General features: G+C 28.9%; 1 protein-coding gene across 5 annotated transcripts; it reads right to left on the bottom strand.

Moving 5' to 3' along the window:
* Nucleotides 1-4,478: 4,478 nt before the first annotated feature.
* LOC105974548 (uncharacterized) lies at nucleotides 4,479-5,818 on the bottom strand. 5 transcript variants are annotated; one of them, XM_012999659.2, is made up of 2 exons: nucleotides 5,685-5,818; nucleotides 4,479-5,293 (listed from the first exon to the last, which is right to left on the bottom strand). In XM_012999659.2, the coding sequence occupies exon 2, from the start codon at nucleotides 5,282-5,284 to the stop codon at nucleotides 4,706-4,708; it is 579 nt and encodes a 192-aa protein (XP_012855113.2). In that variant the 5' UTR covers nucleotides 5,285-5,293; nucleotides 5,685-5,818; the 3' UTR covers nucleotides 4,479-4,705. The 5 variants fall into 5 exon arrangements, with proteins under 5 accessions (XP_012855113.2, XP_088683437.1, XP_088683449.1 ...); XM_088827311.1 differs by having other exon boundaries at nucleotides 4,479-5,299; nucleotides 5,685-5,817; XM_088827323.1 differs by having other exon boundaries at nucleotides 5,679-5,809.
* Between the last annotated feature and the right edge of the window lie 12,487 nt (nucleotides 5,819-18,305).

Here is an 18,305-nt window from a genome sequence, read left to right as displayed (position 1 = left end):
ATGTCAGGGTCCACCTTAGCTTGTAGTCTTTCTTAGTTGTAATCAATCGGTACGAAGCCAAGTTGGGATCTTCATCACCCGCTCCCTCAAATCGGTACACAAAAACCTCACGTCCGCGTATAACCTTCACTTCAAACACATTCGTCTTCTCATCAACCTCTATTGATGCCTTCAAAGCCACGTCGGGAACAATGATAAGATCCTCAATTTGAATATTTGCACTAACCACTTCCATCTCCTTCTTCTCTTGTTCCGAGACATCTTTGTAGTGGGGCTCGATTGCATTCTCATATTCATCATCCTTAAGCGTCTTCGTAATTTCTTTTTCCCTCTCATCGACACTATTTTCTTGGTCTAAAGGATTTTTCTCACTACAAGTTTCGGACGGATTTTCATTGTTGCAACCATTCTCGATATTGTCTGAAATATTTTCAAGAGACCTTTGGCGCTTGAATTCTTCCAATTGTAACTCCAGTCGTCGGATAGATGCTTGAGTGGATTTCATAAATTCTTCAAGGACGGAGTTCAAATAACACTCCCGAACAGTGGGTTCTCGTGGCGTGTTGGTGTATGTGTTCCAATAACCGCCGTTGGTGTTATCTATGAAATTATTCGCTTTTGGTGCATACCAACATTGGTTAGTGTAATGATCTCCACCACATTCTGAACAAAGTGACGGCATATCATAGGTATTTTGGAGGTATTCGTCAGATGGAGGCCATTCATATCCCGTTTGAGGTGCGCGAAAATTGTAACCTGACATGTAACCAAAGAAAAAAAAAGATATATTAAAAAAAATAAAACGAAAAGATAAAATAAAAAAATTGGGTGAATCGTGAAAATTGTTCAAATCTAGAGCTAGAATAAAATAAATAATTAAAATATTCCCCGGCAACGGCGCCAAAAACTTGTTGGGCGAAAACCTACACGCAAGTGCACGTATCGTACAAGTAATATAGTGGACAATTAAGTCCGGATATCGAACCCACAGGGAATATTTAATTATCTAAACCTAGACGCTAAATTCTACCAATTATTATCAAGTCCACCCTACACAGTCGAAAGATGATTAATAAGCTAAATTAAACTAAAGCAATTAAAAAGACAAAAACAAGAAAACAATTAAAACGAAGATTTTATCAATGAAAACAAGCCTAGGATTTTATTCTTCCCCCTATGTGATTATTATTCCCCCAATTCCTTCAATTATGCAATCAATTAACCCGGATTATTAACCTGAGATGCTAAAATAATCATAACCCGCTTCCGCGTGTATTACGATTCTAATACTCTAGATTCAATTACTATATTCCTATGCAATTAATTCTAGAACACAGCATTAAGCACAAATCTCAATAATGGCTACCTAAGAGATTAACTATATTCCTATGTTAATACCACAAAGGCTCTTCTACCACAGTTCTAATTATTAACCCGATCTTCCGATTCATGCGATTAACAATAACATAAAAGCACATAAGTTGATCAAGTTCATGCACTTAATAAAACAAGTAGAAGAAATAATCCGGAATTAAAACTTGCATAACATCATAGAATTGGGTTCATAAATCCCACATAGGGTTCCAAATAAAATCCTAGAAATAAAGACTTAGCTACTCGTAATTCTTATGATAAATAAATAAATAAATTAAATAAGAAAAACTATGCTTGAATCTTCGTTGATCTTCTTTGCTCTTGATTTTGCCTAAAAAGATGGATCCCTAATTGTGTGCTTGACTTGGTCTTATATAGGGTGGAAAACTTGGGGAAAAAGGTAGTTTCCTTGTGCAATTAAAATTCCTTTACTGCGCAACTTCGGATTCTCGGACGGGGGTCCCACGATTTGCACTAAAACTGGGACGGGGGTCCGAGGTTTACATCTTCAGAATTTAGATTTTTTCACTTTTGGCCCATATTTTCTCCAAAATTGCAGTTTTGACCCCATACTTTTCCAATTCGTCAATTTGTACCTAAAATACAATAAATCAACTTTTTAAGCACCAATTATCATTAAAACACACCAAAAGCTCAAATAAAAAGGTACGATAAAGTGTAAAAATATACACTTAACAATAATATCACCCATGTCATAAACCGTGAAATTATTACATAAGGAATTATTTTACTTTCATCACTTAATACCAAGGTTGTAAAAATCGGTAATCGGGTCCGAGTCGGTCAGGCACCGACTCACGATTAATCGGTGCGGCTACTTTCATCACTTAATACCAAGGTTGTAAAAATTGCTATCGGGTCCGAGTCGGTCAGGCACCGACTCACGATTAATCGGTGCGGCGGTGATTAATCGGTGATAAATCGGAAATAAATCGGTTTTTAAAATTTAATATAATATATTTGTAGATATTATTTATAAATACTCAAAACATAGATAAAAAATATTTAAACATAGTTATATCTCGATCATGTATATATTCTAATAACATAATAAAAGCTTAATAATAATAAGATCATAATACATAAATATATCCTTATAAAATATAAATAAAAAGGCAATTTTTTTTTAATTTACATACATTCTTGGCATATATCATTAGTTCTTTAACAATGATAATTAACATAAACAAAATAAAGCATAAACTCATTTTTTTTATTAAAATCCCAACTTTTATTTTGATTTATAAAAAAAAAAAAAAAAAAAAAAAAAAAAAAAAACCGATTTTTGACCGATTTTTTGCCGATTTTTGCCACTGAAGTTTGACCCGCCTTAAAGGTTTGACCGCCTCGGACCGCCTCAGACCGTCTCGGACCGCCTCAGACCGCCTCGGACCGCCTCACAGGCAAAAAACCGATTTTTCTAACATTTACACTAAAATCGTAAAGGTTTTGGACCGTCTCCGCCTCGGCGACCGATTAATCGGCCGCCTCGGCCGATTTTTAGAACACTGCTTAATACTAACATCTTTCTTCAAAAGTGCCACCTAACATCACAACTTCACATACAAGGTTCTTGGTTTCACTTTACATAATCACATAAGAGTTTTCAACAATTAAGACACTATATAAGATCAAAAATATTCTATAAAATAACCTTTCAAAAATATCCATAATCAATCAAGTACACTTACTTATCATACAAATCAAGCCTTTTGTGAAGACATGTCGGTGATCAACGATGGAAGCGTCGGCTGTCCGAAAGCTGACTTTGGTTTCCGGTACCCAACCACCACCTCCACCGAGGCTCTGAAAATTCTGGGAAAATTGCATTTTTCGTCCTCATACTTTACCCACTTTTTCAAAATTGTCCCTAAACATTTTGGAGTTACAATAGTAGTCCTTAATCATGCCATTTTTTGACAGAACTGATCCGCCATTTATTTTTGCAGTTAAGTTTGATGCAAAATGGCATGTGCCTCTCACATGCCTTCAATATACAACACTACATGAAAATGTATTTTTAACAACACGCATTGCGTCTTGTTAAAACAGATTTTTCATAATTAAAACTTGATTGAAATTCGAAATTATATAAATTCCAAAAAAACAAAATCGATATATATTGTTTTAACATATTTTGAGAAATATTCTTTAAACAATTGAAACATTGTTTTAAAAAAATGAAATATTGCTTTCAAAATCAAGATTTTCGGATTTCAACTGAAAACATTGTGTCAATAAAATAAAATTCTATCCGAATAGGTGGGATAAGAAACCTCCATTTCAATCTTCACCCTAATTTAATAATGTAAAACTCGATAAATTATTTCAAAAGGTTTTTAGAAGTATTGTCTAAAATAATAATATAATGTTCTAAAACCGGGATTTCTTGAATCTGGATGAAAATTATTGTTTTAAATAAAATAAAATCTGATCGGAATAGGCGGAGTAAGAAAACTCCGTTCCAATTTTCACCCAATTTAATAATCTAAAACTCGATATGTTTTTTCAAAATAAATTCAGAAATATTGTTTAAAAAATCATAATACTGTCTAAAAAATAATATTGTGTTTTAAAATCGGAGTTTTTGTATTATTTTAAAATAAAATAAAAATTCGATCAACCAAGGCAGCATATGCCTTTCCAATTTTCACCCATATTGAATGATTTAAAACTCGACATATTGTCTCGCAATTGGGATTTTTGGAATTGACTAGTGGTGAAAATTGGAATGGAGATTTCTAATTCCCCAATTCCTATTGGGTTCTTATTTTGGTTTGAAACATTATATTTAAATTGAATTCCAAAAATGCCGATTTTGGAACAATATTTTAAATTTTTAAACTATATTTTGACTTCTTAAACAATATTTCCGAAACAAGTAGATTTTTTTGGAATTTACGTGATTTCGATTTTATATTAAATTTTAATTAAAAATAATAATTATAAAAATATGTTTTAACAAGACGCAATGCGTTTTGTTGAAAGTCCATTTTCATGTAGTGTTGTAAATTGAAGGCATGATTAACAAGACGCAATGCGTTTTCCATCCAACTTAACTGCAAAAATTAACGGCGGACCAATTCTGTCAAAAAATGGCATGATTAAGGACTACTATTGTAACTCCAAAATGTTTAGAGACAGTTTTGAAAAAAGTGGGTAAAGTATGATGACGAAAAATGCAATTTTCCCCCTCTAGTCATAGTCGTCCAAATCCGAGACTTATATAAAAAAGTAACAGATTATTTGTAAATAAAATAGGAAAACAATAAAGTATTTCACTAGACGGGCTGAAATCGGATTCTTCTTCCTAGTCTTGTTCTTCGTCCTTGTCTTGGCACTCAATGATTTCATCACGATTGTTCACTAGCTCGATTGGTTCGGCACTAGCTCGATTACTTGGCTGCTGGACGCTGACATTTTTCTCGGAAGAGCCAAAATCAGTAATTGATAGTTCAGTAGGTACAACTCCATCACCCAAAACATCAGAATTAATATTATTACCATCTAAATCATCACCTATTAGTTGTTCATCAGAAGGTGGTGTAACATCTGAAACAACATTATGATCATCATCATCATCATCTAAATCACTTATTAGTTGTTCATCAGAAAAAACATCATCGTCATCATCATCATCATCATCATCATCATCATCATCAACATCACAATAATCACGTACTCGTTCAGATCGTTCAGAGTCAGAAGAACTAATACAGTATGAAGATCTTAAGTTCCCAACATCAAACCAATCACCTTCAGGTAAACCGTCAAATTTCTCATCAAATTGCGCGCGGCAGAAATCACAGTAGAAGAAGCCATCACAACTCCTCTCTAACGCGGAAATCTGCCCACAGTGTCCGCATTGCCGCTCTGATATCGGTACCATTGCATGCACCTATTTCTTCAAACAATCAATATATTATATATACATATGCTCTTATCGTGTAAACATATATACTGCAAAATTACTAAAAAGAATTTCAACTTGATTTATTAATGAAAAATACGATTTTTTCTCAAACCTTTGATAGTCTATGGAGTAGTGAAGAAAAGCATCATCATATAATATATAATTTATAGAGACAATATAATAGCAAACACCAATAGATTAACAAGTAATCAAATACAGTAAGTATAAGCGAATCAACAAGAAATCAAAGAGATATAACTAAACAACCACAAATTAATTATTTCCTTTGAAAATTCAAAAACAGAATAAAATATAAATACCGAACAAAATTTGCAACTACCGGGGCAGAGAAAGGGGATCGGAGACGCACGCGCACCTGTGAAGATGAAGAATTTTGCCAGCGGCGGATGGATACCTAGACAGGCTGTGTCGTTTAGGTTTAGGTTTATGTGCAGAAGGATATATCTTACATTATATTTATATACAAGGGAAAATAGTACATCACCCCCTGCAAAACTTCTACTTTCGCACTTAACCCCTTATAATTATAAAAAAAAAAAAAGCAGTGTTCTAAAAATCGGCCGAGGCGGCCTATTAATCGGTCGCCGAGGCGGAGGCGGTCCAAAACTTTTACGATTTTAGTGTAAAGGTTTTAAAAATCGGTTTTTTGCGGTTTGAGGCGGTCCGAGGCGGTCAAAACTTTAAGGCGGGTCAAACTTCGGTGGCGAAAATCGACAAAAAATCGGTCAAAAATCAGTTTTTTTTTTTTTATAAATAAAAATAAAAATTGGGATTTTTATAAAAAAAAATATGAGTTTATGCTTTATTTTGTTTATGTTAATTATTATTGTTAAAGAACTAATGATATATATGCCAAGAGTGTATGTAAATTCAAAAAAAATGTCTTTTTATATATATTTTATAAGGATATTTATGTATTATGATTTTATTATTATTAAACTTTTATTATGTTATTAGAATATATACATGATGGAGATATAACTATGTATAAATATTTTTTATCTATGTTTTGAGCATTTATAAATAATATCTACAAATATATTATATTAAATTTTAAAAACGATTTATTTCCGATTTATCACCAATTAATCACCGCCGCACTGATTAATCGTGAGTCGGTCCATGACCGCCTCGAACCCGATTACCGCTTTTTACAACCTTGAAAAAAAGAGAAACATCGTCCTTCAAAACTTTAAATTAGTTGCACATAACCCAATAGCCACTTTTTTCATAAAATTTGGGTTTATGAAGGGCAAATTTGTCATTACGTAAAGCCCTTTTTTTTTAGTAAAAGAAAAACCTTTGAGAAATACTTTTACTTTTATTCAACCTCAAATACCCGCCATGATAATTTTTTATTCACAAGATCGATCCTTCAACACGACCAGTTATTGGAGAAAAAACTGAGAATGTGTTAATCAAAACATGGTATTCAAGTTTTCCAAGTATATCTATTTATATTGGTGAGGTTGAAAGGGAGTAGTTATTATATAGATAGGGAGGGAAATATTATCTTTGCTATCTTTTAAGAACATAATAATTATCTTTATTAATTAATATAATACCCTTATTGATGTTTGTACATTCCAATTTTCCAAAATTTACATTTTAGCCCCTCAACTTTCTAAACTCTTATGTTTAATGCACCAAATTCGAAAAATGTTTATTTCAACCCGAAATGTTTCAGACATTGCAGTAAAAGTCCATACAAGTTAGTACAAAAATTATAGGTAACAGGTTGTGGCTCGACCCAATTTATTGATGTAGCGAATGATTGAGGTAGGGGCGGTTGAAGAATTATAATCTTGATTTCCTTGCTATAGGTACCGTGATTGGAAGGCATGTGTAGAAGAATCCGACCAATCGGTGTGGTTCTCTATTCCTTTGAATAATCTATGGTTTTGGCTTATCTATTTTATGTGACTTCTTATTTCATGGAAACTATGTGGCTTTCTTACTCAATTTATATTACTTCATTTTCAGGGTTCCAATTGCTTCAAATATCTCATGATACTGCTCAAATGTCGATTGTGCAACCCAAGAATCTTTGAGCCTGCAATGGAAGAGAATGTCGAAGATTACTGTCACGTGTCGAAGGGATGGGTCCACTCGTTGTTGTTCAAATATCGATTGGGCGACCAAGGAGTATTTGAACCCCGCAAGAGTATTATCCTACAAAACAGTCGAAAAACACTAGGGTACACGCCCGGGTTGGCCCGACGACTGTCCTCCGACCTATGACAATATACGCAAATAATATTAATTAATTGCTAAAGTAGTGCGTACCTTGTTATGTGAATGAAACACATATTTATATGTGGAGTTTGATTTGGTTTTCTTGTTAGAAAACCAATGTGGGACAATATGATTGTAATTAAGAGTGCTAATTGGAGTTTTTTTTTTCTGTATATGGGCCAATTTTGGGTATCATGAGTCTAACTCCAATCTATATAATATATAAATTGAAACCCTCATAGCTTAGAAATCCGACATTTGGCATCCATGTCATCGACACGTGTGAATCTACATGGCATCCTACTCATTTTACACATGTCATTATTTATTACTTTGATATCTTCCATTTTTATTTATCATCATTAATTGATGATTAGGCTAAACTTGCCAAAAATATTATCCGGATCATTAATTGGTATTTTAACATGGAAATAATATCTTATGTCATAACAATTTACGAAATATATTTAAAATATTTTCCATATTCCATGGTATCAACTTTAATCGTAATCAATTAATATCAATTAAAATATTTATCATATTAATTTAATATGTAAAATATTCAATTTTGATTTTCATAGAATGTGTTTAACTAATAATTGTCATTAATTCCTATTTATAGATTGTCGCCCATTATAGAATTTGATTAAACTATATTTTCGGATTAAAAATCCTACAATTTCAATTCAAATAAAATCGAAAACTCAACCCAAAATAAAATAAATTATCCGGATTTTTGTATTAAGTGGTGTCAATTATTTCTATATATAATTTGAATCAAATCAATTTACATTCGTTTTAAATATTTAGTGAGCTCTTCAATGCACATTTCCATAATTACTTAATATTTAAAATATTTCCTTATAAAATCAAAATCAATGAATATTTATGTATTAATAACTAATTTGGACATTTGTGGATAATTGTAAATTGTAATAATGAAATGAATGCTTAATTTAAAATTAATTATCCTCATTTTTTTCATAATCTTATTTATATCCTATATATTATAAATATCAAAATCAAATTTTTTTTATTATAATCAAATATCCGGAAATTTATTTTGAGAATGAATATCATAGGAATTGATTATTTTGTCCATTAGTCATTATTCACTAAGTGTAATTAAAATTAAATTTCTTGATTATCGTCTAAATATATGCCATTAAATCTCTCTTTCCTTCATAACATTTTTCTTTTACTTTTTCATTCTCTGAAAATTAGTATAAAAACCCTCCATCCTAACCCATTCAATCACTTTCATACTCTACACCCCACTTTTTGGAATCACACGAAAACACTATAGAGTCAACACAAATTATTTTTTTTCATATTTGTATTCAATTATAGAGATTTACGTTTATTTTTGTGTAAATATTATTTTAGTTCGTTCGATGCATATTATTTTTTATATATTATTTTTTTTCTCGAAATGTTCCGTTATAAATACCAATATAATTATTTTATTTTTGTTATAATAGGAGGAACATGTTGATCAAATTTATCAACAAAATTAAAGATTATGTTGATCAAATTTATCAACAAAATTAAAGATTCCACATGCAAGAGATGAGAGAGAGCGCACGAGGCTTGCTATTAAATCTTCTTCTATTGTTTTCTATTTTTTTCTTACTCATTTAAGGAGACACTTTATGGTTACACTTTGTTCTTCTCCATTGCTAGATTTGTTTGTGTTTTAGAATGCAGTGTTAGTATATGTTAATAAGGTAGAATACATTTGTAAATTGATATAAACATTTCAAAGGTATTTAATTTTAATCAAATCGAGTGAGTTTTTTTTGGTTTTTGAAAATATAGTCATTTTTTTGCGGATTTTTCGAATATTTATTTTTATAAATTTATGTTTTAGATACATATTCATTATATTATGCTTCATGTTAACTACCGTGATATGTTAGTTGGCAATAGTTTTGAAATTTAAAACTCAATGACTCACCCTTAAACATGTAGTCTTTTGGCATTTTGCACCCCAAAAAATATTTATTAGTATTTTTCACTATAATATATCATTCACATTGCACAATATAATTTTTTTTTTAAATTTTATGAGGGAATGGTCATCTTTTTGGTGATTTTGTTTTACGAGATACATTATAAAAAATTAGAATATCATTTATTCTAATTGAGTACAACCTAATTTCGAGCGAAAAAGGCAAAAAAAATGTCTCTTTAAATTACTTAAATTTTTATTTTCTCATGTGAGATATAAAAGAAATTCTCATAAACTTTTATTATCAAATTATTCAATTGGTAGATCTTTCATTGCAATTGGTGAAAATATTTGATGAATTTTTATATATAAAAAAGCACAACTTTTATGTGATTTGGTTAGAAAATGGGTGACGGAGAACTAAGTATAATACCCTCCCTTCTCTCCCATTCCATAGCACCTTACTCCAGTGTTTTTTTTACTTTCACATGAAAATTCTTGCTGCACATGGTCATGTTTTTTTTTCCTTCCATGATTTATATAACAATTGTGTGATGTTGTTTGTACAAAAAATCATTTAGTTTGTTTAATGGATGTTTTTTTTTCTGTTCTGTTTATCTTTTATTGTAATATTTCATTATATAATAAGATTTAATGTAACTTATGTTATATAATATATAAAAGTTGAATTTCATCCTCAATTTCTTGACATCTGGCAATTTCAATTGGTGACATGTATTCAATTTCATCCCATGTGGCAAATTGATTGGTGAAAATAAATCATTAAAAAACATGTCACAATTTTCTAAAATTAAAGATAATTAAATATATTTAATTATTTTATTAATATATTTATATCCTATCATTTATAAAATGCTCTAAATATATCAACTTTCTTGGAAACTCTAAATAGATTTATTTTTTAATTTAATTTAATTTTAATAATAATTAATTTTATTTGAATTTAGTTAAATGCAATTTCAAATCTTCCCTTATTATAATTCCTTGATTGGTGGTGTTACAGAAATTTTTTATTTGAATTCATAAACTTAGATTTATATTAAAAAAATATTGCAGAATAAATCATTTGATATTATACATTTTACATGAACATGACCATACTATATATAATGCGAAAATTGGCACTATTTTTTTTGTCTGCCATGTGCACACTAACATGCTGTCAATTATTTACCATATTGAAAATTATACTACTTGAATTTCATGTTATTGTTTTAACTTTTCTTTTTTGTTCACTGAATCCAGTGACAAAATTTTATGATTGATTTAATTTTTTTTAATTATATACTAATTAACATACAAACTTTCTTATGATTATACTAATAAATTGAATAACATAAGTTAAGTTTAATCAATTGATAAAAACAATATGAATTGATTTTAGATATTTCAAAATATAACAATGTTATTCTAAATCTTTGGTATTATTCGTTTATTCACTTTTATTTAATACCAAAGATTAGTAAAATTTCTTTCAAAGAAAAAAGATTAAGAATATCAATTGTTTTATTTAAAATGCATAATGATCGTATATATTATATATTGTATTCCAGTAATAATTATTTCACTCTGATAAATATAATTAAGTACACATCTAGAGTAACTCCAACCCAAAAATATCAAAATAAGTTTGCAAATATTTATGTGATATTTAATATTTTATTTTGATATTTATCTAAATGTATTTGCTCCAACCATATGTATAAATTATATTGTTGTTAATTAAAAATAATTAAATTGATTTATATATTTAATTGCCACATGCCATTTTCTAAATGGACACTGAGGTGGTTAAATTCATATATAACTCATGTTTGATATTTTATTCTGCATGATGTATTTTCACAATCCAAAAGATGAAATATCAAAATACAATCCTCACTTCATAACTCTATTGGAATTAAAAATTACTATGTTTTAGTATGAAAATGGCGATTAAAGGTTTTGATAGTCCATTTAAACCCCACTCGAGGTGCTCTTTTTAAATAATTTACATTAACAAATACAATATCAATCGGCAAATCAGTAGTTTATATCATCCATTTTTAGTTACAAACTCAATAAGATATTTATATATTACATAAAAGACTACAATTATATGAGAAGTAATTGCATAGTTATGTGTGTGTCTTTTCAAATTGAGAAAGTTTTGATGCAATATTGTGGCTATGGATGGAAAAAGTTATCAAATATCAAGTATCATAGTATACCAACAAAATTTTATCTAACAAATACCAAATTAATGGTTATCATTTCATTTGGTACGATATTGGCACCAAATCAAACTTATACGAGATTTACTATGATCCATTATAGTGTTGGTAAAGATATATACAACCTATCATTGCAAAAAAATTATATTTAGCTACTAATATTCTGACTAATTTTTAAAATTAAAATTTTAAACCATATGAAAATAAAAATATTAATGTAGAGCATTATAGCGTAAATAATTGATTATTAAATATTTTAACACCGTATATATCTCACTATATTTTCATATCATAATACATGAATTCTTTTGTCTAACTTACAAGTTATGTATCTAAATTAGTGAAATATTATTAAGTTTTCTATTTCCCCATCAAATATAATAAGATATATTTATTTTCTTAATTTTTATTTTTAAAATATTTGTAAAATAAAATTATATATTTTATAATGTTTGTTAGAATCTAATATCTATTCTATATCTCAAATTTTCTTTTTTTAAATCACAATATATTCGACTAACTTACACAAAAATCCAATTAAATTTTATTTTTCCATTTATTATTTTTATAAGTATTTTATAATGACTTTTGCTTACTTGAAATTTGATCTATTTTCATTAACATCAGCTTTTCCTTTATGTTAGTTTCTAACATATGATCATACGTGTATTTAAATTTAAGTTGCATATAAACAAGGATAAATTATAAAATCCCCTGAACTTAGGTTAAATTAAGAAAAACACCCCACATATTCGTAATTACCAAAATTCCCTTGATGTTTGTTTTCGTCTTACATCGACCCCCTTATGATATGATTTTACACGGATCTTTTTTTATTACGCAGAATATTCCCTGAAAAATGTCGATTCTACCCTGCACACGCGACATTTCTTTATGGTACTTTTTAAATACAAAAATTACCCTCAGGGAACTTTACACGAAATCTTTATTCTTCTTATTCACAACTTTTAAGTATTACCATTACCTCCCTTGAGGATATTTTTTGTATTTAAAAAGTAGGATAACATAAATTTCACGACAGCAAGAGTAGAATCCATATTTTTTGGGATATTACATGGAATAAAAAATATTCCGTAAAAACTCACACCATAAGGGGGTCCTGTAAGACAGAAAAAAACATCGGGAGGATTTTGGTAATTACGATAATTGGGGGTGTTTTCCATAATTTAGCCTAAGTTCAAGAGGATTTTCATAATTTATCCTATTAACAACGATTATTGTTCTTTTTACGTCTTAACATTTTCTTATATCCTTATCATACTTTAAATAATTTTAATGTCATTTTGATAATATAATTAAATATTAATTTCTAATATATTTAATATGTTTTTTTTGATGCTTCAGCTACCACGCATAAGGATTGATATAAAAGTCGCGTGATTTAATAAAATTATTTTTGATACAAAATAATAGATCATTGCAAAAAAAAAAATGATGCAAAAACAGAATTAGGATTGTGATTAGTATTAGGATTATACTTAATATTCTTTGAATTAGTATTAGTATTAATACTAGGATTAGGATTCGAATTATCATTAGGATTAATATAGTATTAGAATTAATATTAGGATTATGATTATGATTTATATTAGTATTGGAATTATAATTAAAATTATGCTTATGATTAGTACTACAATTAGTGACATGTAGGAGTATTAAGATTATAATTAGCATTAGGATTAAGATTATGATTAGAATTAAGATTAGAATTAGAATTATAATTAACATTAGCATTACCATTTACATTAACATTATTAGTATTAAAATTATTAGGGTTATGATTAGAATTATGATTAGTGTTAGGAATAGGATTAGGATTACCATTAGATGATTAGTGTTATGAATATGATTAGAAATATGATAATGATTTGGATAATATTAGAATTACAATTATAATTAGCATTAGCATATCCAGATTAGCATTAGCATTAAAATTGGTATTAACATTAGTACATTAGCATTAACATTAACAATATTAACATATTAGTATTAGTAATAGTTTTAATATTAGTATTAGTATTAGTATTAGTATTAGTATTAATATTAGTAATATTATTAGTTTTAATATTAGTATTAGTAATAGTAATAGTATAAGTATTAGTATTAGTATTAATATTAGTTTTAGTATTAATATTAGTATTTATATTAGGATTAATATCAGTATTAACATCACTATCAATATCGGTATCAGAATCAATATTAGTATAGGTATCAGTATCAATATCAGTATTATTATTATCATTACCAATATCAATATCATTATCTGTATTAGTTTCAGTATTAGTATGAGTATTAGTATGAGAATCAATATTAGTATGAGTGTTAATATGAGTGTCAGTATGCGTATCAGTATTAGTATTAATATTATATTAGTATCACTATTAATATTAATATTAATATATTACCATGAGTATCAGTATCAGTATCAATATCCGTATTAGTATGAGTATTATTATTATTATTAGCATTAGTATCAGTATGAGTATGAGTATTAGGATTAGTATTAGTATTAACATTAATATTAATATCAGTATGAGTATTAGTATTAGTATTAGTACAAGTATCAGTATTAGTATTAGTATCAGTATCAATATTAGTATTAGTATTAGTATTAGTACCAGTATCAGTATTAATATTATTATCAGTATCAGTAGTATTATTAGTACCAATATCAGTATTAGTATTAGTATCAGTAACAATATTAATATGAGTATTAGTATTAGTATTAGTATTAGTATTAGTATTAGTAAACTATTAGTATTAGTATTAGTATTAGTATTAGTATTAGTATTAGTATTAGTATTAGTATTAGTATTAGTATTAGTATTAGTATTAATATTAGTATTAGTATTAGTATTAGTATTAGTATTAGTATTAGTATTAGTATTAGTATTTTGTTAGCATTAATATTAGCATTAGCAGTAGCATATTATGATTAATGTTAGTATGCATATTAGTATTAGGGTTAGCTTTATGATTATAATTAGTATTAGTATTAGTATTAGCATTATGATTAGAATTAGGATTAGGATTAGCAGTAGCATTAGCATATTAGGATTGGTATTAAGAATAGCGTTATCATTAAGATATTTCGGTTTTATTAGGATAAGAATTAGGATTAATATTATTATTATTATTATTATTATTATTATTATTAGGATTATGATTAGATTTAGTATTAGAATTAAGATTAGCATTAGCATTATGGTTAAGATTATGATTATGATCAGAATTGTGATTAGGATTATATTTATAATTAGAATTGGTATTAGAATTATGATTGGGGTTAGGAGTAACATTAGCATTAATGTTATGCTAGAATTAGCATTATGATTAGCATTAGTATATTAGCTTTGGTAATGGTAATAGTAATGGTAGTTGTAATGGTAATGGTAGTGGTAATGGTAATGGTAATAATGGTAATGGTTATGATAATGGTAATGATAATGGTAATGGTAATGGTATTGATAATGAAATTAGTACTATTGGTATTGATATTGGTGTTGATATTGGTATTGGTATTGGTATTGGTATTGGTATTGATATTCATATTATTATTAGTATTAGTAATAGTATTAGTATTAGCATTAGTATTATGATTATGATTAGGATAATGATTAGTATTATTATTATGATTAAAATTATGATTAGTTATAATTAACATTAGCATTACGATTAGGATTATGATTAGAATTTCAATTAGGATTAGGGTTACGATTATTAGTAATGGTAATGGTAATGTTAATTGTAATGGTATTGGTAATGGTATTGTTATTGTTATTGATATTTCTATTGGTATTGTTATTGTTATTGATATTTCTATTGGTATTGATATTAGCATTGATACTGGTATTGGCATCGGTATTAGTATTGGTATTGATATTGGTATTAGTATTGGTATTGGTATTTGTGTTGGTATTGGTATTAGTATTGGTATTGATATTGGTATTAGTATTTTTATTGGTATTGATAACGGTACATATAATGACAATGGTAATGATATTGATAATGGTAATAGTAATAGCAATAGTAATGGTAATTTTAACGGCAATGGTAAGGGCAATGGTAACGGTAATGGTAATGGTAATTGTAATGGTAATGGTAATGATGTTGGTATTGGTGTTGGTGTTGGTTTTGGTTTTGGTTTTAGTATTGGTATTTGTATTGGTATTGGTATTGGTATTGGTATTGGTATTGGTATTGGTATTGGTATTGGTATTGGTATATTAATATTAGTATTAGTATTGACATTAGTATATTAAAGTTAGCATTATCATATGATATATGTAATAATATTATTAGTATTAGTATTAGTATGAGGATTATGCGTTATTTCTCTGCTACAGCCGATGAAGACTACGCCGGGTGATGTTTTTACCGTTGATCCACACATCAATGTGTGTGTTTGTGAGTTTGTGTGTTTGTGCGCCTATGAATAATAAAAATCTACCAGGTGTATTTTATTGGGTGTAGCATAAAATAAATTGAGGATTATGATTAGGATTGATATTAATAAGGCAGTAATGGAATTGAAATTACCGATGACGTGCTGATTCGTGATTCTTTCGATTCATTTTTTGGATCTTATCGAGTTTGTTTATCCCAATATGGTGTACAATCTGTTCAATTAAATAACCCCTATGTAAGATTTTTATCAAGTAGGAATCTGGCAATACGACCAACGTTACAAACAATATGGTACACCTGGTAACTTTTCAGCATATATTAAGGTAACTATGTAAAATTGTATACATTATTAAATAACAACCTTTAATTTTTTATTACTTATATGTATGGTTATTCGTAATTTGTATTGTACTATGAACTTACTATCGATTCCACTCAAGATTTTTTATCGAGGTAAATTTAGTGTAAAATGATTTTATTTCATTAAAATTTTATATTGTTGTTGTTTTGGTAATTGTTAGTTATTTCGTATGACCACTGTACAAAATATGCAGGTTACTCGCACTGTATTGGATCCATGCGTCAGGGCGGTTGTTATCAAACGCAATAACAGTAATTGTTTGGATCAAATGAAGAATTTGAATTAATTGGTAGTTATGGTTGTACAAGTTTGGGACCATCGATGTATTCACTCTTTGTATGCGGAAAAAAAAAAAACCTTCGATTTTTTACCTTTTTCACTTATTTTGGCTTAATTGATCACTTACACCATACGAAATATTTTTTCATTAAATATTTTTCTAATACTTTGTATTGCATATCAACCATTTATCTTACTATTTTAAGAACTTTTTTATTATCAAATATTTGTTAGAACTCAATGCCCCGTGCATCGCACGGGTGAAATACTAGTTGTACACATAATTAAGCACCTCCACTCTTAGATTGGGTCACAGGCTTGTGTGTCTGTCCGGAGTAACTTAGAAATAGTTGCCCGAAGATGTTAATTATTTTTTCCTAGAGGCCCAAAGTAGCCGAAAATTTAGAAGTTGGCCTCAAGAATCCCGCAAGGCGGTGTTGCCATTGCGTCCTACAGTTTTAGGAAGCAAAAATTTCAAAGCTTCGGAGGAGTTGACGGAATTTCAAGATTTTTTGAAGATGGTGTAGGCTCGGTTCCTGAGGTTTGAAATCGTACAAATGGCAATGCAAACACTGAGAGCCAAAATGTAGCAATCGGTGGCTCCAATTTCAAGGACAAAGGCTTTAGGCAAGGCAAGGCAACTCCAACTTCGAAGGTGGAGTTCTACAGCTAGAGAAATCGGGGCGCACCTCGAGGAGGCCAATTTATCGCAGGGCGGGGGTTAGACGCCAAAATTATTGAAGGAATTTGTGACATCACGACGGTTTTCAGCCGCGAGTCCCCTCGCAAAATCCAAACTATCGGGTTTCCGAAGATATTGATATTTTGTTGCCAAAAACGCTTCCATTCCTAATTTCAACCTTGTGATTTAAGAAATAACCTTCACCGGGTGTAGGATAGAAATAACCGCTACTAGGGGAAGTCATAGAAACAAAAGAAATAAATGATGAAGGGAGGTGTAGTGAATGAAAATAAAAATTATCATGTAGTATTTATATTACATTTGAAATACGTTCAAACACCCAAAAGATGAAGATTAATGCCCTTAAATGATACTCAGGTCTTCTTTTGGCGTGCAAATATTTTGTTACCATATTTTGTTTTACCATTTTACAAAATTTTCAACAAACTCTATAAACTTTTACAAAATCCAAATCTCAACATTCAAGTAAAAAAGAAGTAAGATGTTCAACAATGTCTGAAATAGATCCAACGAATATAGATCCGGAGGTAACGTTTTCGTTTTTTTCTCAAAAATTCATGTGTTCGTGTGTTATTTTACACGACCACATGCCCCGTGTTCGTGTAATATGACATGAACTTGAATTTTTTTTGAGTTCTTGTGGTTCTATACGAACACACGCCATGTGTTCGTGCAAAACTACACGAACAGATGAAGTTTTATTTTATTTCATGTGAATCCAGACGAGCACTTTTGTCACATGTTGTGTGAATTTACACTAGCCCTGACAAGGTTATCGTGTGGAT

The sequence above is a fragment of the Erythranthe guttata genome, chromosome 2, assembly GCF_056151865.1.
Source record: "Erythranthe guttata isolate IM_541 chromosome 2, IM_541, whole genome shotgun sequence".
NCBI classification, from domain to species: Eukaryota; Viridiplantae; Streptophyta; class Magnoliopsida; order Lamiales; family Phrymaceae; genus Erythranthe; species Erythranthe guttata.
This window is presented reverse-complemented; position numbering and strand designations above follow the sequence as displayed.

Bases quoted from the DNA above. Each gene is read 5' to 3' on its own strand.
- LOC105974548 (XM_012999659.2), bottom strand. From the start codon at position 5,284: ATGGTACCGATATCAGAGCGGCAATGCGGACACTGTGGGCAGATTTCC.